Here is a 23,819-nt window from a genome sequence, read left to right on the forward strand (position 1 = left end):
TTGTCATCTCCCGTCTGGATTACTGCAACTCGCTGTTGGCTGGGCTCCCTGCCTGTGCCATTAAACCCCTACAACTCATCCAGAACGCCGCAGCCCGTCTGGTGTTCAACCTTCCCAAGTTCTCTCACGTCACCCCGCTCCTCCGCACACTCCACTGGCTTCTAATTGAAGCTCGCATCCGCTACAAGACCATGGTGATTGCCTACGGAGCTGTGAAGGGAACGGCACCTCCATACCTTCAGGCTCTGATCAGGCCCTACACCCAAACAAGGGCACTGCGTTCATCCACCTCTGGCCTGCTGGCCCCCCTACCTCTGAGGAAGCACAGTTCCCGCTCAGCCCAGTCAAAACTGTTTGCTGCTCTGACACCCCAATGGTGGAACAAGCTCCCTCACGACGCCAGGACAGCGGAGTCAATCACCACCTTCCGGAGACACCTGAAACCCCACCTCTTTAAGGAATACCTAGGATAGGATAAAGTAATCCTTCAAACCCCCCCCCCCCCCCCCCTTAAAAGATTTAGATGCACTATTGTAAAGTGGTTGTTCCACTGGATATCATAAGGTGAATGCACCAATTTGTAAGTCGCTCTGGATAAGAGCGTCTGCTAAATGACTTAAATGTAATGTAAATGTAATATTATGGCAAGAACAGCTCAAACAAGCAAAGTGAAATGACAGTTCATTATTACTTTAAGACATGAAGGTCAGTAAATACAGAACATTTCAAGAACTTTGAAAGTTTCTTCAAGTGCAGTCGCAAAAAACATCAAGCGCTATGATGAAACTGGCTCTCATGAGGACCGCCACAGGAAAGGAAGACCCAGAGTTATCTCTGCTGCAGAGGATGAGTTCATTTAAGTTAACAGCCTCAGAAATTGCAGCCCAAATAAACTCTTCACAGAGTTCAAGTAACAGACACATCAACTGTTCAGAGGAGACTTCGTGAATCAGGCCTTAATTTATTTATTTGAACCTTTTTTTAACTAGGCATGGTCGAATTGCTGCAAAGAAACCACTACTAAAGGACACAAATAAGAAGAAACACGAGCTTGGGCCAAGAAACACGAGCAATGGACATTAGACCGGTGGAAATCTGTCCTTTGGTCTGATGAGTCCAAATTTGAGATTTTTGGTTTTAACCGCAATGTCTTTGTGAGATGCAGAGTAAGTGAATTGATGATCTCCACATATGTGGTTCCCACCGTGAAGCATGGAGGAGGAGGTGTGATGGTGCTTGCTGGTGACACTGTCAGTGATTTATTTAGAATTCAAGGCACACTTAAGCAGCATGGCTACCACAGCATTCTGCAGCGATAAGCCATCCCATCTGGTTTGCGCTTAGTGGGACTATCATTTGTTTTTCAACAGGACAATGACCCAACACACCTCCAGGCTGTGTAAGGACTATTTGACCAATAAGGAGAGTGATGGAGTGCTGCATCAGATGACCTGGCTTCCACAATCCCCCAACCTCAACCCAATTGAGATGGTTGGAGATGAGTTGGACCGCAGAGTGAAGGATAAGCAGCCAACAAGTGCTCAGCATATGAGGGAACTCCTTCATGACTGTTGGAAAAGCATTCCAGGTGAAGCTGGTTGAGAGAATGCCAAGCATGTGCAAAGCTGTCATCAAGGCAAAGGATGGCTACTTTGAAAACCAGAAATATATTTAGATTTGTTTAACACTTTTTTGGTTACTAGATGATTCTTCAAAGTAGTTATTTAATAGTTTTGATGTCTTCACTGTTATTCTACAATGTAGAAAATAGTAAAAATAAAGAAAACCCCTTGAATGAGTAGGTGTGTCCAAACTTTTGACTGGTAGTGTACGTTTTTGTCATTTGCCACCTGTTCTTGTAACATATTCATTCATTTATTTTTCATTTTATAGCCAATCCTGCCTTGCTTTCAATTTGTCTCTGACACGCATCTTTCTTTCTCTATCACTATGTCTGTCTCTTCTGCCCTACTCTCCTACACACAGGGCCAGCCTGGTTGCAGAGTAGGAAAGCTGCTGTCGTTATTCTGCACAAACACTGATCATCATCATCCTCATCATCATCTTGCGGTGGATAGATACATACCAACATTCCTCTAGAAGACACACAGTTCGTCACTTTCCAAACCAAACACACTGGCAATCAAACCCACACTTGCATAAAAGGAAAGAAGTACGTATAAATGAAATAATGTAAATAATAATAATATTAAATCACAATAATAAGCAGCATTGGGTCATGTAACTATACGGAAAATATATAAACCAATATAATGTATATTTGTACATAGCGTGTTTCAGTATTACAAGATCAAAATGGTAATTGTAAGTGTTTAGAAAACTATATATTGTATTTTCTGTATTGCACATAGTCATACTATTACATATGTTTCTGACATAGAGTTTTCACATCTGTCTCCATATGGACAGAGGAGACTGTGTGGACACTCCAATGTGTTTCTCCTGTATAATACTGAGTGTATGTTTGTAAGTGGTGGATTAGCAGGAGGGCTTTTGTCAAGGAGGCTAAAATGCACTGCTCTTGGCGCCAGTAATGTCACTGTACATGACAGTCTTAGAGCAGGTGTAATGTATGTGTTGTGTGGATGTATGTAATCATGAGATCCATATCTGTAACAAAGCAATGATTACACACTTGCAGTCCACCTTCCTCAGAACTCTGCAAAATTAGCTCAAAAAAAATAGTCATCATAATAATATTGAGAGTGGAATTGACTGAATCGATTAACAATGTCATCCATGTATCTGGCAGCTGGCACTTCAACCAAAGGAATTTGTTGTTGTTGCTACGAGTATTTACCCGTCACAACCATTCCCCTAGGTCTAATACTCAAAAAAGAATCCTGAAGAGATTTAGGGGTGAGTGGGAACAACACAAGTGGGCTTTATCCCACATCTCCTATTTGGAAAATAAGTTAGTGTGAAGCTAAAGGTAGGAGTCACAGCTGGGGAATGCCTAGACTTACATGTCAGACTCTAACTTTGAAAAATGCCGCAACTTACGCCGCGTGCACACAGGTTGCATTATTACATTGCCGTACGGTAAATTTGACGTAGTCTTCGCAATCCATGCACCGCATCATAACAAAAATAATCATGCTACACATTAGCTACATATTAGCAACTTCTTCGGTGGATTATCTACTCCCGTTCCTGATACCGCACGGCAAAGCAACAGCACAAGTTGGAAAAATCCAACACATGCATGCGACACACTGCACGCAGCGACAAGCATCGCAACCGAGTCCGGCAGATGAGTCCCAGAGGTGAGGATTGCCTCCCATTGAAATGAATGGACTTCTGTCGGAACGCATACAGTTTTACGCAATCGGTATGCACAAGGCTTTAGGGGGTTAGCTGCAGAGGGCAACCCCATTGCTTCCTCCTAAATTGTGTAGTTCAACCATCCTTTAAAGTGTTCATGTGCGCATGTGAATTTGTATTTTGGTAACTTATTTTTTCACAGCTGTGTGAGAAGTGTTGCATTCTTCCCCTCTACCACCAGCTAATTCAGTCCAGACCAACCTGAAGTCCAGGAAGTATGTGTGTTACTTCCTGGGGTAAGGCTAACCTGGAAGAAGAGATCTCTAAGACCCAAGGCGAAGGAATGGGATAGTGTACTAGGACCACGCATGGTCACACTCCTAGTGTCAAACTCTTATCTGAACACTTTTGTAAACCTCCACAGCGCAGCGGATACTTTAATTTCCATAGAAGACCTATCTGTTCCTGTTCTGATTGGTTTTGTTTCAGAACAGTCCTCTGGCTTCATTATCCCATCCCTAGCCCTTGTACAGTTAGTTGTTCTTGGTCCCAGATCAGGGATTCTTATTGTAGTCTTTGCTCACGCTGGAGATTCCACACAGTAGTGTCTGAATTGTTAAACAGATGTCAGGTCGTTCCTGTTCTCAGTCTCTCAAACACACACACAAGTATAGAGGCGCCCCCCCCCCCACACACACACACACACACACACACACACACACACACACACACACACACACACACACACACACACACACACACACACACACACACACACACACACACACACACACACACACAAACAAACCTCTGAGAAGAACAGTGGTAGATAGGAAGTTGGTAGCCAGGGCCCCAGGTGCTAAGTGTTGATTGTTGGAGAGAGAGAGAAGGGGTGGGGGGAGGGGGGTCAGAAAGCCAACAGTCTGGGCTCTTCTACACATACACAGGCTCCCCCTGCTCTTCCTCTTCCTCATCCTCTTCCTCCTCAGGGCCCATGCTGCTGTCTCCGCTACTGCTGGGAGGCGCCTGGCTGTGGCTGATCTCAGGGGGCTTGGGGTAGCGGAAGGGGCAGCCGTTGTCATCAAAAAACCTGCGAAAGGTGAACTCGTAGAAAGCGTGCTCCGGGTGTTTCCCGTGTGGGGTGCAGAGGGTCTCCCAGGCCCGTGTGCTGTCCCCGCTGTCACTCCACGCCCCGGGACCCCCCTCCTCCTCCACCGGGTCGAAGTTGGATGTGTCCATGGGGTGGGCTATCTTGGGCCGGTAGGGGGCGGGCTGGGTGCGCAGGTTGCTGGAGAAGTCCATCTGGTCGAAGAAGGGGTGAGTCTTGATCTCGCCGGCGCCGTTGCTCCCAAGACGCTCCTCAGGGGAGCAGCAGAGACGGCCGATGATGTCAACAGCCTCTGGGCTGAGCTTAACCTGCGGGGGCACCTGCAGCGTGCTCTCCCAGTTTATCACCTGAAGAAGAAAGGGAAGGGGGAGACTGTGAGGAAACAGTACGTTTCAGAGCTGCAATTGGTTAGTTATATGGCATTTCCACATTCTGTAGTTTAGCTGAGCCGTGAGTCGACAGACTACTAACCTTTATCTGTGTCTCGGTGGGTGTCGGGGCCAGGAAGGGTGGGTGTCCCACCAGCATCTCAAACAGGATCACTCCCACACTCCACCAGTCACACAGCTGGGTGTACCCTGCAGGGATAAGACCACAACCGCTCACTAACAAGACCACAATGTGCTTCTTTATTTATCAAATCTATGACCACTCCATTCCTCCATGTCCAGTAATGCCCTCACCTTTGCGCAGCAGCACCTCAGGGGCGATGTAGTTGGGCGTACCCACCAGGGAGTGTGCCAGGCAGCGCTGGTGTTGCCGTGTTGCCCGCTGCTCCAGGGTCTGAAGCCGGTCGCCACAACGACAGTTGGACACGTCATCCCAGAAGTCACTGGGCTCCATGCTGTCCTGCCTGATGTGGCTCCCTGGAGAGAGGAGAGGACATTACATATCAATCATATCATATCAAGTAAAAGCTGTCTCTACAACAGCATATACACAGTGCAAAAACTTGTCCTTTGTCTTTCCCCTGCTCATGTAACCGATGTGAAATGGCTAGTTAGTTAGACGGAAGCTATACTGTTACACTCACCTTTCTGATAGTACTTGGAGTTGTGCGTCCAGCGGAAGCCGGTGCAGAGGCCAAAGTCAGTCAACTTGATGTGTCCGTCCAGGTCGATGAGGATGTTGTCAGGCTTGATGTCGCGGTGGATGAAGCCCATCTTGTGAACACTCTCAATCGCCAGGGTCAGCTCAGCCACGTAGAAGCATGCCAGCGGCTCGGGGAAGACTCCCATGCGGATCAGCAGGCTCATCATGTCTCCTCCGGGGATGTAGTCCATGACAAAGTAGAGGCTGTCGCGGTCCTGGAACGAGTAGTACAGACGCACCACCCACTCGTTGTCTGCCTCCGCCAGGATGTCACGCTCAGCCTTAGGGTTAGAAACACTTTATTGTCTAGTCCACACAAAATGTAGAAATGTGCCTTTGGTGTCACAATAACATCGACATAACATGGAAATATCATCAGGAGCATCTCTTCAGCATGATCATTTGGATTCATCTTTACCTTGACATGGGCCACCTGGTTGCGGTTGAGCACGTCCTTCTTGCGCAGCGTCTTCATGGCGTACAGGGCTCCCGTGTCCACCTTGCGGGTCAGGCACACCTCGCCGAAGGCCCCGATGCCCAGTGTCTTGATCTTGACAAACATGGCCTTGTCCATCTTGGCCCGGCGCAGTCGGTTGTAGTTGGACTCCTTCTGGTTCAGCATCTTCCTCATCTGCTCCTGCTCCGCCTCTGATAGGCCAGCCTGGAGGAAGGGGAAGAATGTAGAAATAAAGAGGATACGCTGCCCTGGTAAAATCCTGTATATGTGCCTTATTACAATTATATTATATTTTATATATCTTGAAGTGTTTAATGTTTTGAATGTCTCCATTAACTGTTAATATATGATAACAAGTCACTAATATATTACTTCACTAATAAAAATATTTCTTTTTTGTGTATTTCATAACAGTCTGAAAAGGAGGTCAAAAGGACTGAACCCTGAGTAAATGTTTTTCTAAATGTTTTGGACAAGCTGTTGTAGGTATTTAGGGTAATCTAGCTGTTGTCTACAACACAGGTCCTCAGGGATAATTCTTCAGATTCATAACCTTTAGGTCTCCCTCTGTCTCACCTTGGACATCTCCTGCTCCAGCTGCAGCCTGCGGTTCAGTTTTTCCTGGTGGGTCTTCATCACATTCTCCACATGCTGCTCCATGTAGAACTTGAAGGCGAAGGGCGAGTAGCTTTTAATGCGCGACTCCCTCTTCTCCTGATCACGCCCGTTCTTCCTCACCGGCACCGGCGATGTCTGGATCTGCTTCTTGTCCTTCACAGCCTTCTCTCCTTTCCCAGACTTGGTCTTCTCTTTCACCTGGCTCTCTTCTGCCTTTCCCCCTCCTCCTCCACTACCACCGTGTGGCCTAGCAGGGGTGTTGAGGTCTGAGGCCTCCAGGGGCCCTGCCTCTGAAGAAGCCCCAGATATGAGCAGGGTTTTGGGGTAGGGAGGTGGTGGACAGCGGGGTTCCTGGGCAGGCTCCAGAGCGTAGGCCTCTTCAGGCATGTAGGCGAGGTGCTCAGATGCTTCCTGAGCAGCCAACCAGCCAGGGTGACACGGCCCCACAGCTGTCTTCGGCTCAGGCCTCATCACCCGGATGCTCTTCACCGGCTGCTGGATGGGGGGCGACGTCACCGCCGTGATGGTGTTGGGTGGACCCAGGGACGGGTCCTGCTTGCCAGGAGCTGGAGGTACCAAAGTGGGCCGGACGTTATTGGGGGGCGCTGAGCGGTTGTTAAAGGAGTTGGTCCTGCTGGGGACTCGCACCTCTCCCCGGAAGGGCCCCTGAGGCTGGGGCTGCCTGGCTGGAGGGGCCCCCTCAGGCCCCTGGGGCCCGGCCCAGTGGTGCTGGTGCTGCTCGTACAGGTCCAGGTTGAGACTGGCTCTGGAGGGCGTGAGCAGGCCCTGGGGGAGGTCAGAGAAGTCTGGCCCCATGGCGGCGGCAGCTCCACCGGGCGAGCGGGACATCATGTGAACCTGGTGTGAGGTGGGGCTGGACTGCCGGGGGTGTGAGTGGGGCGGTAGGTACAGGTTAGGGGGGTACCCTCCCCCGTTCTGGCCCATGGCCCCTTTAACCTGCATGTTGACGTAGTTGTCGGGCGCCAGCGGTGGCATCTTGTTCTGGAAGGATGCGCTCCTCTTGATGCTGTAGCCCGAGGGCTCCATCATGTGAGGCCGGCCGTGGCCGTAGTCGTAGTGGGGTACGGGGATGGGGCCTCCTGGTGCCTGGGGCTGCAGGGGCTGGCCAGGGACACTGTAGCCAATCATGGCCTGCTCCATGCTACCTGGGTAGGCCTTTTGCGGGGCGCCTGGGGGGTACATGGGGTTCCCTGGATTGTTCTGGGCAGCCATGGATGGAGGGTAGGCTCCAATACTGGGTGGGCGTCCCATGGGGTTAACCATGGCAGGGCCCTGTGCTGTGCCCGAGGGGGGGATCATGTAGTTCATGACAGGAGGGGCACCCATGTAGGGCCCCTCTGGCCCATAGCCAACACCCTCATACATCGGTGCCCCCATCTGGTGGTAGGAAGGCATGGCACCCTCACTTGTTCCCTCCAATGGTGGTCTGTGGTCCATTGAGTTTGGCATGCCCCCTTTGCCTGTGGACAGAAATTATAGTGGTGAGTGAGTTGTCTGGCAAGATGGCGCCGATAGAGATGGCAGCTTCACTTGAAATCCTTAGGAAACTGTTGTTTTTTAATGTATTATTTCTTACATTGTTAGCCCAGAAAAACCTTAAGTGTTATTACATACAGCCGGGAAGAACTATTGGATATCAGAGAGACGTCAACTAACCAGCACAACGACCAGGAATACCACTTTCCCAAAGCGGCCATCAGATTGTTAAACAGCCATCACTAGCACAGAGAGGCTGCAGCCTACCTACAGACTTGAAATCATTGGCCACTTTAATAAATGGAACTATCTATTCTTTACTATCTATTGCATCTTAGCCGCTCTGTCACTGCTCATCCATATATTTTATACTTATATATATATATATATATATATATATATATATATTTATATATTCTCATTCCTTTACTAGATTGTGTACATTAGGTTTTGTTGTGGAATTTGTTAGATATTACCTGTTAGATACTGCTGCACTGTCGGATCTAGAAGCATAAGCATTTAGCTACACTCACAATAACATCTGCTAACCATGTGTATGTGAACAATACAATTTGATTTGAGTTCATATGCTTATTCCAATTTAAACTCTGTGCATATATTTAGAATATATGTGCATGGGTTGTGTTACCTGGCGAGGTCTGCTTGATAATTCGGACGATGAGTTCATTGCGTGGGTCCAGGTATCCCATCTTACTGATGTACTCCAGAGCAGCCTCAATGTTTCTGCTGCCCGTCTGCTTCAGAGCCCGCACCGCCATTTCCTGGTGGCAAAACAACAAATAATGGTGTCTAACAGACATTATAAACTGGGTGGTTCGAGCCCTGAATGCTGATTGGCTGACAGCCGTGGTATATCACGGGTATACCACGGTTATGACAAAACATTTATTTTTACTGCTCTAATTACATTGGTAACCAGTTTATAATAGCAATAAGGCACCTCAGGGATTTGTGGTATATGGCCAATATACCACGACTAAGGGCTGTCTCCAAAGAACAGCCCTTAGCCATGGTATATTGGCCATATACCACACCCCCTCGGGCCTTATTGCTTAATTGAGTAAATCAATGTGACTGATGAAGCTCGTCCATCTCATTTTGGGGAACAGATTGCATTGTCTCTATTATTTTAGAGCAAAACAGTGTATAGTGTCTTCTATTGTCATTGTCTCTTCTATTGTAACCCACGCACACATCAGGTGACGGTAAAAACAGCCCCCCAGCAGGCCTTGCACCTGCATCCTCTTCTCCTGGGGTCATGCACCAGCCACTTCCTGAGCCTGCCTCACACACACACACACAACAACAACAAAGAACACAGAGAGCTGAGAACATACAACCTTTAACATTCTTTCAACATTCCAATAGTAGGCTATTTATATGACAAGGACCTTATTCAGGGATAGTTCAGAACCATACTCCAGGACTTATTTTTGTTTTTGTATAATGATCATGCAGGTTATCCTGCTATTTTCACACTGGCTGATAGGCAGAGTACAAACAACAACAGTCATTCAACATCAGTGAGTGAGAGGTGAAAATAAACATGACACAAGCTGTGACCGTTCTTTAACTAGGCGACAGACACCTACATGAGGAAATATCCCTGAATAGCATATGACCTCACTCGAAATGACCCTCAGTCAAGACAGGCATTCAGCCCACACCGCCTCCGCTGGTCAGTTAGAGAACTCCAACCAAATACTACTGCTCATCTGAAATGGCTACTTAAGGTTGTTGTTTAAAACATATACATTAATCAAGGAAATAAACTAGGGCTAAGGCAATTTCCATAAGTGGACTGAAGTGGACTTTAAACTAGTTTAAACGGTGTAATGCAGCCATTCCGTGTCCACAGATTCTGAGACCGACCGGGTGCTTTCATTTGCAGGGAGGAAACTTAGTCAAACATAAATGTGTTTAAAAACAGGGCTGCATAGCAACAGTGGGCACATTCAGCTCTCAGAGCCAGGAAACGCTGGAGCCACAGATTTGTACACATTCTGTGTGTTTGTGTATGTGTGCGAGTATGTGTGTCCATCTGAGAGTGTGCCTGCCCATACGACTGAACCAAAATACACTCTTTCCCTCCCTCCCTCCCTCTCCCTCACTCATAAGACACACACATTTGCACACCCCCACTAGCACTGCTCACATACTAGCACACACACACACGTGCATGCACGCGCACACACAGGAAACCAAATATAAACATTCATGTCCGTTTATGGTCACTCTATGGTGACTGGCCTGGGTCTGTGTGTTGGATTCCACCATAGTTAAAAGAGTGCTGACTAGCTGCCTGGTTTCCATGCTAATGTGGAGGCTTCACTCCCTCAGAAACCTCCATCTCTCTTTTTCTCTCCCCCTTATCCTTTCCTAAGTGTATTTCTCTGTTGCTCACTCTCTCGCCCTTCCTCTCTGTCTATTGCTTTTCTCGCCTCCTCCCATTCTTCTCTTCCCCTTTCTCTCTCCCCCTCCCTCCCTCTCCTTCTCTACGCTGTGCCGAGAACGAAACTGGGTGGAGGCTGGCTGCTGTGGACAGCCTGGTGGTGCGTTGCGTTCCAACTCTGACCTCCAATGTCATGGTGACAGATGTTCCCAACATTCCACAAGCCAGGAAGCAAAGAATTGCAGATATTTGGAAATCTGTATTTGTCGGTGTCTGACTTTCCATTTCTAGGCTGGACACATTACATTTTCAACAATGCTTTTTTCTGATAGAAATGAGTTCATTGCATCCGCCATGGAGCCCAGTTTCATAATATTACCATATGTCCCAGCTGCTTGCCGTAGTTTTGAAGTAATCACGAAAAACAGGCTTTATTTTAGGGCACCATTTTAATCGTGAGAATCTCCTCTTTCTAATTATGTAAGGCTCGGCAGCGTACTCCATTGTCATCGATCGCTAGACTAGAAATGTTTTCCATACTTCCTTGTTATGCAGACATAAGCACACTTGGCACCATCGAGGTGCGGATGTTTACTTTCTACACAAGTTGTTCATTTCAGTTTCGTCCTAAGAACAGATTGTAGTGGTAAAATAAAAAGGGATACATTTTTTGGTGCCATTTAGGCAAAATGGAATTCTAAGCATCAGAAGTCAGAAGAGGCTCTGCGAACGTTTCATTCCGTTCATTTGCTATGGGCTCGCACTAGTGTTTCAACTTAGCCAACCTTCTTCTGCCATTTTTCAGCCTTGGGTGAATGTTGACTCGTTCTATTGTCCAGCCTACCATTTCTCTTCTTCCTCCTCTCTTGCTCGGTCTCTCGCTTACCCTCTGCTCTCTGTATGTTTGTCTTCTTGACTCTTATGTGGCTTCCAGCCTACAATATCCTCTGCCACATTTGCACCCTTGTCATAATGGTTACAGCCACAAGCCAAGGAGTTATCCCAAACACAATCACATGCCAAAACATCTCGGACGGCACTGACAGTATGCACACACACTCAACTCTTACTCTGAGAGGAAGGCTGTTTTTTTATATTCGTTTTCACTTTGACCTAATTCTGCAACACATTCCACTATGGGAAATGAAACCCATATGGGAGACCTTCAGAGAGCGGAGTCTGGATGGACAGGCCGAGAGAGAGTGACATCAATAGGCCTGTGGAACAACAGATAGTGTTCCGCCATCTTCTCCTTCTATTAATCACACACACACACACACACACACACACACACACAAGGCCTATGTCACGACCTGTTAACCTCATTGTTAAATAAACGCGGCAGCCACGTCGTTTCATACATCGGCGGTTTAATACGCTTAGCGTGCATAAGATTCCTGTCTCCATTCCATTTCGCGCGGCCGGCCGGCCCATAATACAGTAATACTGGAGCCGCTGTACACTGCCAGGAAGGTGGCAGAGGAGAGGAAAGAGCTCCTCCACACTCCGGCGGTCCCCCCTCGTTTCCCCACCAAAACATTCCCTCCTTTACGGTGATTATGTAACACGCCGCATCGCTGTGTAGCTTGTGGCTGGAGGAGGAGAGGAGGCGGCGAGTCTGGTAAGAATCAGGCCAGAGGGCCCGTGGGGGTGGAGGTGGGTTGAGACCAAATGGGCCACTCACTACGGCGGCCATTACGGCTGTGGAATGTTGGGAAAACAAGGGCCAACGCTCAGTGGTCCGCTCAGTGGACACAGCCCTAGGACAAACACATACTTACAGTGACAGGTAACTGCCGCATCGCTCATTGAGACACCATTACCTATAATCCATCAGTGTCAAAATCAGTAGGCAGGAAAAGAGAAATGTTTTGCCTGTACAACATAAATGTGTCCAATTATTTTCATTGTCAGTTTATCCTTCTGCTTGTGTCTATAAAACGCAACAAATAAATATATAAAGCTAATGAGAGGAGAATAAATGGAATTTAGAATACAGAAAGAGAGACAGACAGAGAGATAAGAGGGGGAGCGAAAGAAAAAGTGAGAGACAGAGACACACCTACAGAAAGAGAGCGCGAGAGAGAGAGCGAGAGAGACAGACAGACAGACAGCGAGAGAACGTGGCCAGATTGTCTGTGGCGACACGATGGGAGCAGATGGAACTGTTCCACCCTGCTACCATTGAATCGCCACTTCCTGTTTGTATTGACAGTGCTCTCTCTCTCTCTCTCTCTCTCTCTCTCTCTCGTCTGAGCCATTCAGAGGAACTAGAGGCCAAACCACACTTACTACACTGTAACTACACACTAACTACGCTATTACTACATGCTAACTACACACTAACTATACACAAACTATCCACACATTCCTAGTCCTACAGGAGCAGTACAAATCTGTGTGTGTACTAACAAGAACAAGATCAAGCTGTACCGAAGGACACCTGCAAGCACACAACAGCTTTCTGATAACTCAAATCAATATGTTTATTGATGTGGCTTGCATCTCTCTCGCTCTCCCTCTCTGAAGTAACAGCTCATAATTCCACTGTGCTGGTGTCCGAGGAGGGTTTCTCAGTAGTTTTGTGCACGGGTGTCACGATTTCCACCAAAGGTGGCTCTCCTGTTCGGGCGGTGCTCGGCGGTCGTCGTCGCCGGTCTACTAGCTGCCACCGATCCTTTTTTCTTTTTCGTTTGGTCTTGTCTGTTTTGATTGTGCACCTGTTTCTTGTTTAGGTTAATTAGTGTGGTTATTTATTTTCTCCCTACCCGCTTTGTTTCGTGCGGGTTTATTTTCGTTTCCCTGTTTCTATGTTGGGCAACGTTATTTTTGTTCATGTATATTCATTCAGGTTTTTCCCTAGATTGTTATTTCTAGCGGTGTTCACGGACTGTGTATTTAGGTCCTGGGCCTGTATGTTTTGGATGGACTCATTAAACACTTTTTGCATCTACTCCTCTCCTGCGCCTGACTCCTACACCCACCTCTCGTAGAGAGCTCTGACAACGGGCTGGAGTGCTGCAATCACATGGCCTGTACTCAGGCCTGTCCTGAAGCCTTCAACCACAAAGGCATAGTACTGAGTCTGGTTATAGTGACCGGTCTCTGGCCAATCCAAGAGCTTTAAAACACAGAGTCAAAGCTGAGCCCTTTAAAAATGACCTGATCTTAGGCCAGTTATGGGTGTTTAAAGAGCGATTGAACTATATTGCACAGTCTGATCCGTATTATTCGGAAATACTCTGATATATATCAATGATAGAATATGCTTATTTTCCTGTAATAAGGCTTTCCATATCTGAACTATAGTAGTATAGTAAAGGCTTTATTTCTTTAGGTGAAAGGTGAGCATGTATGAGCTCTTCTTCCATCTCCTAACCTCTCCTTCTCTCTTTTTTCCTCTCCTATTCTCTCTCAGGTGTGAAGATGTTCACTCGCTCGTTCCGAAAGAGGATAAAGAAACCAGCGCCAAGCGGATTGTTAAAATCGCCTGATATTTCTGCACTCCGCATTATGTAACCATTGTGCTGTACTCTTGGCAGAGAAAGGTTGTAGTGTATCATTGAATTATTATGACAGTGAATGGGGCTTTCTACCTCCACATTAGTGAGTTACTGTATGTTAGCTAACACACGTGACTATAGAACCAGCATTGAAGCAGAGACATTAATACAGACCAGAGCAGTTTCTTCCACTTGAGAGCAAGCGCCCCCCCCCCCCCCACACACACACACACACACACACACACACACACACACACACACACACACACACACACACACACACACACACACACACACACACACACACACACTCCCCAGCCCTCACCTGGTCACAGCCAGCATTGACCAGCTCCTGCAGCATCTGTCGGTTGACATCTCCAGCGGGGTGGGCAGAGCCAGAAGAGGGTCCAGACTCGTTGGCAAACGGCATGAGGGACTTGCGGATCTCCCTCAGAGCATTCTGGTAATTGTTGAACTTCTGAGGGGGCCGGTGCTGCTGCTGGCGACTGCCGGGGTCTTTGCTCTTGCTTTCGGCCCCGCGGCCCCCCTCGCCCCGGGCGCTGCCCCCGTGGAGGGCCTGGCTCATCAGCTTGGCCGGCTGCTTTAGCCCCTCCTTGATCTCCTGGAGGCGCTGGCGCGTGTTGCCCATGTACGGAGCAGCGGGAAACGTCTTGGGCCTCATGACACTCCCGTTTCAGTCTAAGGAACACCCACTCAAATAATTCTCACCCAAAAACTGACACACTCACACACACTCCTATACTGAGCAAAGATATGTGAGATTGGGATTCCTCTTTCTCTCTCTGTATTACTGTTTGTCTCTGTGTGGCTGGCTCCTACTGATAGGAATCCCACTGGCGTGCCATGGTGTGTGTGTTTTAGGGGTCACATTCCTCCTTATTCCAAGTCATGTGAGGGGTGACAAGGGTACCCTTGCCCCAAACCGTTCTGGCTCCCATCTGCGCCTGTGGAGCAAGATCAGAACAGAAAATGTTACTGAATTGTCACTGTAAGGGTACGGTGTGTGTGGTCGGGTTGTGGTCACGGTGGCATAGGGTCATATTAGTTACACACGTCTCATCCACTGTGGTTTTTTTTATTTCTTTTTTATTTCACCTTTATTTCACCAGGTAGGCTAGTTGAGAACATGTTCTCATTTGCAACTGCGACCTGGCCAAGAAAAAGCATAGCAATTCGACACATACAACAACACAGAGTTACACATGGAATAAACAAAACATACAGTCAATAATACAGTAGAACAAAAGAAAACAAAAAGTCTATATACAGTGAGTTCAAATGAGGTAAGTTAAGGCAATAAATAGGCCATGGTGGCGAAGTAATTACAATATAGCAATTAAACACTGGAATGGTAGATGTGCAGAAGATGAATGTGCAAGTAGAGATACTGGGGTGCAAAGGACCAAGATAAATAAATAAATACAGTATGGGGATGAGGTAGGTAGATAGATGGGCTGTTTACAGATGGGCTATGTACAGGTGCAGTGATCTGTGAGCTGCTCTGACAGCTGGTGCTTAAAGCTAGTGAGGGAGATATGAGTCTCCAGCTTCAGAGATTTTTGCAGTTCGTTCCAGTCATTGGCAGCAGAGAACTGGAAGGAAAGACAACCAAAGGAGGAATTGGCTTTGGGGGTGACCAGTGAGATATACCTGCTGGAGCGCGTGCTACGAGTGGGTGCTGCTATGGTGACCAGTGAGCTGAGATAAGGCGGGGCTTTACCTAGCAGAGACTTGTAGATAACCTGTAGCCAGTGGGTTTGGCGACGAGTATGAAGCGAGGGCCAACCAACGAGGGCGTACAGGTCGCAGTGGTGGGTAGTGTATGGGGCTGTGTGTGAAATGCTCCTGTGTGATCCAATATTAACACTCCTTTACGGTTTTATCTTCAAGAACATTGTCCACATTCTATCGTGGCAGTGCTACTCTCCGGAGCAGAATATAGGAGGTGTGAATTAAGTATGTCTCTGTGCACACTCACGTAGAATAAGCGGCAACAACAATGCATTATCACTGTGTAATCGTGTAACAGCTTTTGTGGTGTAAAACACAGTATTACACATTTTCAATTATGACAATGACAAATATAGAGTTGTTTAGCTTGGACTGAGAGACCACCAGACCAGTATGCTTGGTAGGCCTTGAGGCCTGGGATAGCTTTGAACAGCGGCATCCCCTTGGTCCATCTAAATCAGGACACTACTCTCACACACACTCTCTCATCATGGGTTGAAAAAGGCATTTTTGGGGTTTGGATGTTTGAGGCGTTTTCTCACACAATCACAGCACTCACTGTGAGTCTTAGAGAGTTTTCCGAAACAAACACATATTTGGGACGGTAGTGCCAAGCTCCACAACAAGTTGCCCAATCTCCAGAATCTTTAGCCTCAGTTCCCATTCTTGTGATGCTTTGAGCGCCGCGTCGACCCATCGAGCATTCCATTCCACAAGTAACGACAAGAAAGCTCATATCATTCCATCACGGGGCAGAGAGGTCCTAAAGAAACAACAGAAACATGGATTTCCCCTAAAGAACAACAGACAGAGGAGGGCAGAGACATGGTCTCCTGAATGTTTCAAAAACACCAGTAGGACCAGCTTCTGGTCAGCAGTTGGATGGTAACTGACATAGTACTGATGTGTATGGTGTATATAGTGTACAGATTAATCATTGATCACTCATGAACTGCACTTTTCTACCTGTATATGTCCTCCTCTATGCTTGATTATGTGTTTTTATGTATGCACAGAGCCACAAACAAAATTTGCTCACAAGGATAATAAAAGCAATTTCTTATTTTATCAAGCAAAAGGCCTATCTGACTGATTAGAGATACCTGTACTGTTAATCACACAGGATCTCCTATGAGAAACAACTGGCTCTGACGTTTGGAATGGTTGCTGCAACAAAAAAAATATCCTCACAGAATGGAAGTGACCCACCCCCCTTGCTTCAGTAGATGGCTAGCAGAAATGACTAACACCATTCATTTGGATTTTTGTATCTTTTATTTTAGGACCAACTCCTCCAGCAGATTTCTCAAGGTTTGGGGTCCATTTCTGGACCATCTGGACAGAGACTGACTGTGAAAATTGACTAGGATTCAAATATATCTGCAGAAAGAACATGGTGTCAGCTATGACATGTCACCTGGAGTTTAAATTAATTTCTGGTTATTTAACTACAGTGGGTGAAGTGGATTTACATCCGATAACCAAATTCCATCATGGGTCCCTGATCTGTACTATACAGAAATGCATAATTATGGATATGAATATCATTCTCTTCATGGTGATGTATGCTAACTAGGTACAGAAATGTAGAAATATGTAATATTCTTATTGCATGTTTGGGTATTATTCTACACACTGGCTATTATTCTAATGAGCTCTCCCACCAAAAAAGATCACATTTGGTTGGTCCGGACCAGACCAAATCTGAATCATTGACATCTGTGTTTCACAAGTTTGGACATTACAAACATACAGTGCAATATATATGATCAGTACAGAACATTATACAGTACTCAGTCACACTTTATTTGGATAGTCCGGATAGTCCATTTGTAGATGCTTTACAGATAGTTTGTTGACAATATGACCATCTGTTGATAAGCAGCTGTTTGCTAAGGTTATGGTTAGGTATAGAATAAGGGTTAGGGTAAGGGTTAAGGTTAGGGCTAGGGTAAGGGTTAAGTCAAGTGTAGGGTTAGGATAAGGGTTAAGGTTAGGGTTAGTAGATGCTGAAATGTTACTGATAGTCTGTACAGCATCTACAGATAAACATCTACAGATAAACTATTCAAATAGAGTGCTACCCTGTACTCTAGTGTGCTCTACTATACCGTAGAGAACTCTACTTTTCTTGACTGTACTATTCTCTACTGTACTCTGCTGTCCAAACTTGTGAAACATAGATGTCTATGAATGGTTCAGATTTGGTCCGGCCAGGGCGGACCGACCAAATTATAACCACTTTTCAATGTCAATGGACGTCCTGTGTTGGTCGGTGATCAGTGAGTGAGGATGCTTGTTACAGTAAATGGATAGAGGGTAGGTGATAGGTGTCATGGTAGGTGTCAGTATGAACAGGAGGTGACATTAACACAGTGAGAGAGAGAAAGAGGTTGTCCAGACTGTTTTTAGAATTGCTTTTACCACCAGACGGCAGAAAGAGTAAGAAAACAGCTATGAGCGGAACATAACAGCATGCCAGTGGAAGGGAGGACATTAGCAGGTCACCCAACTGTGGTTTGTGACTTATGATTTCCCATTGTAGCCAATTCAGTTGCAGTAATTCTGATACTGATATTTTGGTAATTCCGTTACCGATTTGTTAACAGAATTACGAGTTTTAATCACTTAATAATTCATAAACAGTCAAAAGTTTGGAAGCAACTACTCATTCAAGGGTTTTTATTTATTTTTACTATTTTCTACATTGTAGAATAATAGGGAAGACATCCAAACTATGAACACATATGGAATCATGTAGTAACCAAAACAAAAAACTGTTAAACAAATCAAAATATATTTTATATTTGAGATTCTTCAAAGTAGCAAACCCTTTGTCTTGATGACAGCTTTGCACACTCTTGGCATTCTCTCAATCAGCTTCATGAGGTAGTTACCTGGAATGCAATTAAATTAACAGGTGTGCCTTGTTAAAAGTACATTTGTGGAATTTCTTTCCTTCTTAATGTGTTTGAGACAATCAGTTGTGTTGTGACAAGGTAGGGGGATATACAGAAGATAGCCCTATTTGGTAAAAGACCAAGTCCATATTATGGCAAGAACAGCTCAAATAAGCAAAGAGAAACGACAGTCCATCATTACTTTAAGACATGATGGTCAGTCAATTCGGGAAAATGTCAACAACTTTGAACGTTTCTTCAAGTGCAGTCGCAAAAACCATCAAGCGCTAATGATGAAACTGGCTCTCATGAGGACCGCCACAGGAATGGAAGACCCAGAGTTACCTCTGCTGTAGAGGATAAGTTATTTAGAGATAACTGCACCTCAGATTGCAGCCCAAATAAATGCTTCACAGAGTTCAAGTAACAGACACATCTCAACTTAAACTGTTCAGAGGAGACTGCATGAATCAGGCCTTTATGGTCGAATTTCTGGAAAGAAACCACTACTAAAGGACACCAATAAGAAGAAGAGATTTGATTGGCACAAGAAACATGCGCAATGGACATTAGACTGGTGGAAATCTGTCCTTTGGTCTGATGAGTCCAAATTTGAGATTCTTGGTTCCAACCGCCATGTCTTTGTGAGATGCAGAGTAGATGAACGGAGGATCTCTGCATGTGTAGTTCCCACCGTGAAACATGAAGAAGGAGGTGTGATGGTGCTTTGTAGGTGACACCGTCAGTGATTTATTTAGAATTCAAGGCACACTTAACCAGCATGGCAACCACAGCATTCTGTAGCAATAAGCCATCCCATCTGGTTTGAGCTTAGTGGGACTATCATTTGTTTTTCAACAGGACAATGACGCAACACACCTCCAGGCTGTGTAAGGGCTATTTGACCAAGAAGGAGAGTGATGGAGTGATGCATCAGATGATCTGGCCTCCACAATCACCTGACCTCAACCCAATTCAGATGGTTTGGGATGAGTTGGACCACAGAGTGAAGGAAAAGCAGCCAACAAGTGCTCAGCATATGTGGGAACTCCAAGACTTTTGCAAAAGCATTCCTCATGAAGCTGGTTGAGAGAATGCCAAGAGTGTGCAAAGCTGTCATCAAGGCAAAGGGTGGCTACTTTGAAGAATCTCAAATATAAAATATATTTTGATTTGTTTAACACTTTTTTGGTTACTACATGATTCCATATGTGTTTTTCATAGTTTTGATGTCTTCACTATTATTCTACAATGTAGAAAAATGAAAAAATTAAGAAAAACCCTTGAATGAGTAGGGTGTGTACAAACTCTTGACTGGTACTGTAAATATACTGCTCAAAAAAATAAAGGGAACACTTAAACAACACATCCTAGATCTCAATGAAAGAAATAATCTTATTAAATACTTTTTTCTTTACATAATTGAATGTGCTGACAACAAAATCACACAAAAATAATCAATGGAAATCCAATTTATCAATCCATGGAGGTCTGGATTTGGAGTCACATTCAAAATTAAAGTGGAAAACCACACTACAGGCTGATCCAACTTTGATGTAATGTCCTTAAAAACAAGTCAAAATGAGGCTCAGTAGTGTGTGTAGCCTCCACGTGCCTGTATGACCTCCCTACAACGCCTGGGCATGCTCCTGATGAGGTGGCGGATGGTCTCCTGAGGGATCTCCTCCCAGACCTGGACTAAAGCATCCGCCAACTCCTGGACAGTCTGTGGTGCAACGTGGCGTTGGTGGATGGAGCGAGATATGATGTCCCAGATGTGCTCAATTGGATTCAGGTCTGGGGAACGGGCGGGCCAGTCCATAGCATCAATGCCTTCCTCTTGCAGGAACTGCTGACACACTCCAGCCACATGAGGTCTAGCATTGTCTTGCATTAGGAGGAACCCAGGGCCAACCGCACCAGCATATGGTCTCACAAGGGGTCTGAGGATCTCATCTCGGTACCTAATGGCAGTCAGGCTACCTCTGGCGAGCACATGGAGGGCTGTGCAGCCCCCCAAAGAAATGCCACCCCACACCATGACTGACCCACCGCCAAACCGGTCATGCTGGAGGATGTTGCAGGCAGCAGAACGTTCTCCACGGCGTCTCCAGACTCTGTCACGTCTGTCAAGTGCTCAGTGTGAACCTGCTTTCATCTGTGAAGAGCACAGGGCGCCAGTGGCGAATTTGCCAATTTTGGTGTTCTCTGGCAAATGCCAAACGTCCTGCACGGTGTTAGGCTGTAAGCACAACCCCCACCTGTGGACGTCGGGCCCTCATACCACCCTCATGGAGTCTGTTTCTGACCGTTTGAGCAGACACATGCACATTTGTGGCCTGCTGGAGGTCATTTTGCAGGGCTCTGGCAGTGCTTCTCCTGCTCCTCCTTGCACAAAGGCGGAGGTAGCGGTCCTGCTGCTGGGTTGTTGCCCTCCTACGGCCTCCTCCACGTCTCCTGATGTACTGGCCTGTCTCCTGGTAGCGCCTCCATGCTCTGAACACTACGCTGACAGACACAGCAAACCTTCTTGCCACAGCTCGCATTGATGTGCCATCCTGGAAGAGCTGCACTATCTGAGCCACTTGTGTGGGTTGTAGACTCCGTCTCATGCTAGTACTAGAGTGAAAGCACCGCCAGCATTCAAAAGTGACCAAAACATCAGCCAGGAAGCACAGGAACTGAGAAGTGGTCTGTGGTCCCCACCTGCAGAACCACTCCTTTATTGGGGTGTCTTGCTAATTGCCTATAATTTCCACCTGTTGTCTAATCCATTTGCACAACAGCATGTGAAATGTATTGTCAATCAGTGTTGCTTCCTAAGTGGACAGTTTGATTTCACAGAAGTGTGATTGACTTGGAGTTACATTGTGTTGTTTAAGTGTTCCCTTTATTTTTTTGAGCAGTGTATAATACTAACAAATTGGTAGGCCTACCTTTAATTGTTACTTCTGTAAAATGTCATTATCCTCCCTCCTCATGAGGGAGAGAAATTAGAAACTATCTTAAAGATGCGGGTTTTTGTGACAAAATTACAAGGCACAAAGCAATGTTTCTTAAACTTACAGAAGGCAAATCACTTCTCCAAAACGAAATATAAGAGTTGATATTCGTGACAGGGGTCTTTACTTCAACATTATTGTGTGTTGATGCATGTATGATACCTTTTAAGACTATAGATGTTGTCTAAGACCCCCTTTACACCTGTTTTACCAGAAATCAAAGCCTTTGCCTTTTCCTAATGTTTGGGATGGAACATGGTTGAAAAATGTAAATATCATTTCTCAAAAGTATACTCTTAGCTTTCATTTGACACCCAATTGGTGCTCACGGGTCCTTTTAGATGGAAATGCCCTGACCTGTCTTTACCAATGAGGTCCTCAGTCTGCAATGCCTGATAATAATGTCTGAGTGGTTGTGGTTGGGATCCAATATTTGATTACATGTGGACACACAAGTCACACAACGGTAACAGAGAAGTACAGAGATCCTTTCAAACATGTAAAACAGAAACGAGTTAACTTGAATGCTACAACTTCAATGCTACTACTCATCACATTGAAGCGGTTGCTGTAGAGCCAACCTAGATTTAGGTTGGAATGAAAGTATATTTATTTTGAAGAGATTACTTTGATTCAAGTTATTTTAATCAAGAAGTCAATAATGTAAACAAATACAGTCGGCTAATACCTGATCTCCTGACGTGAGATGTAGGTTTGCAATGAAATGTTACACATTAATTCTATTGAATTCGAGTCAGATTCCCAGACAGTAACACATACTGTAATACAATAAGCCAGTCTTATCAATACAATCAATACTCACCGGCTTATACCAATAGATAACATCTGATCCGGTTAGAATATGACTTTTAAAAATGTATGCTACAGTCACAATAAAACCAATGGGCTATTCATTGTAATACCTGCAAAATAGTCATTTTTTATTATCTAGCCTATATTAACATTTTTGTAACATTATTTGTGTGCCTGTTATGTTGTTTAAAAGGTAGAGCTAGAACAAGGTTCCTACCTTGAACCTCGTGTGTTATTGAACACCTGAATGAAACGCATGGTTGCGTCAGTGCCAATCTATTAGCCTGCTGTACTGGACTGATCATTTGGGATACACTACGCAAACTACTCTTAAACAGTTAAATTGTGGCAGCTTAAAACAAGTATTTATCTAGAAAGTTATTCCATTATAAGTTACAGAAATAAAATGTCCAAACTTAATAAACAATCAGTGAGAAGTTTCTGTTATTCAAAAGTTTATCAAACAGCATCATAACAAAAATCTGGACATTAAGAACAATGGTGCACATCACACAAAAAGACAGACTATTTGCAGCCCGTTTACAGAATGAGAGACGATTATGGAATTTAATAATTCACCAAACATTTAATGCAACCAGAAACATCCTAAGAATCCATATTCATCTCAAAGAAACATTTTAAGGCACATTCGTGTTTCAAAGGTACATCTTAACACTTTTAACACGTCATTTAAATATTATTTTGCCACGCTTAAGACCCCCTCCCATCCTAGGCTTTAGTGAAAACAAAACCATTGTAAAATGAAATTTGTTTCAATATCCTAAACACATTGATGACGTCATGGGTTTTCTTATAAAGGTTGTGATTAATTAGAACATTTCGAGACTGAAAAAGATTGTGGGGCCTTCTCAACTTTGCGCTGGAAGTTTTAAGATCTATCGGCCGATCGGAGCGCAACTCTGCAGCCTGGAGCAGCCCGACATTCCAATGTAGGGAGAATTTCAGTCCCAGCAGTCTCTTCCTCTGGCCGAAAGCTAGTCGCGTTGGAAGAAATCCGAGGCTTTATCTTCAATTTACATAAATGTCAGTACTGAAAAGAACATTTATCTTTGTGTTTTCATCAAAATAGTTAGGCTTTCCCAAAATATGATGAAGATTTGAACTTACCATGTGATAGAAGTATCATTCAGCTTTAATCCGAGAAAGAATCCAACCAAATACGCTTTTCGGGAAAACTTTATATCCAATCCTTTGTTGCACAATCCATACGATAATGTATCGAACTTCCTCAACGGTAGGCCCGAGTAAATATCATGAGAAGAGACTCCATTTTCTCCCAACTACAGGCAGAATTAGAATGCAGTACAAAGTTGGACACTTACTGCATTGTTAACATTCCAGGAGTCACGTGAGGGACC

At 45.4% G+C, this 23,819-nt stretch overlaps 1 protein-coding gene across 1 annotated transcript; it reads right to left on the reverse strand.

Moving 5' to 3' along the window:
- Positions 1–498: 498 nt before the first annotated feature.
- lats2 (large tumor suppressor kinase 2) lies at positions 499–23,819 on the reverse strand. The gene is made up of 9 exons (XM_014174046.3): positions 23,569–23,819; positions 14,299–14,938; positions 8,707–8,839; positions 6,519–8,041; positions 5,904–6,146; positions 5,427–5,766; positions 5,077–5,259; positions 4,865–4,971; positions 499–4,740 (listed from the first exon to the last, which is right to left on the reverse strand). Exons 2-9 carry the CDS (start codon positions 14,653–14,655, stop codon positions 4,219–4,221), a joined length of 3,408 nt encoding a protein of 1,135 aa, XP_014029521.2. The 5' UTR covers positions 14,656–14,938; positions 23,569–23,819; the 3' UTR covers positions 499–4,218.

The sequence above is a fragment of the Salmo salar genome, chromosome 25 (assembly GCF_965601325.2).
Source record: "Salmo salar chromosome 25, fSalSal1, whole genome shotgun sequence".
Taxonomy (NCBI): Eukaryota; Metazoa; Chordata; class Actinopteri; order Salmoniformes; family Salmonidae; genus Salmo; species Salmo salar.

What these genes read in the sequence shown, in the direction of transcription:
- lats2 (XM_014174046.3), bottom strand. Translation starts at nt 14,655, where the DNA reads ATGAGGCCCAAGACGTTTCCCGCTGCTCCGTACATGGGCAACACGCGC. An exon ending in ACCAGGTGGCCCATGTCAAG is followed by an intron (nt 5,767 to 5,903) that starts GTAAAGATGAAT and finishes TCTAACCCTAAG; the next exon opens with GCTGAGCGTGACATCCTGGC. An exon ending in CCACCGAGACACAGATAAAG is followed by an intron (nt 4,741 to 4,864) that starts GTTAGTAGTCTG and finishes TTTCTTCTTCAG; the next exon opens with GTGATAAACTGGGAGAGCAC.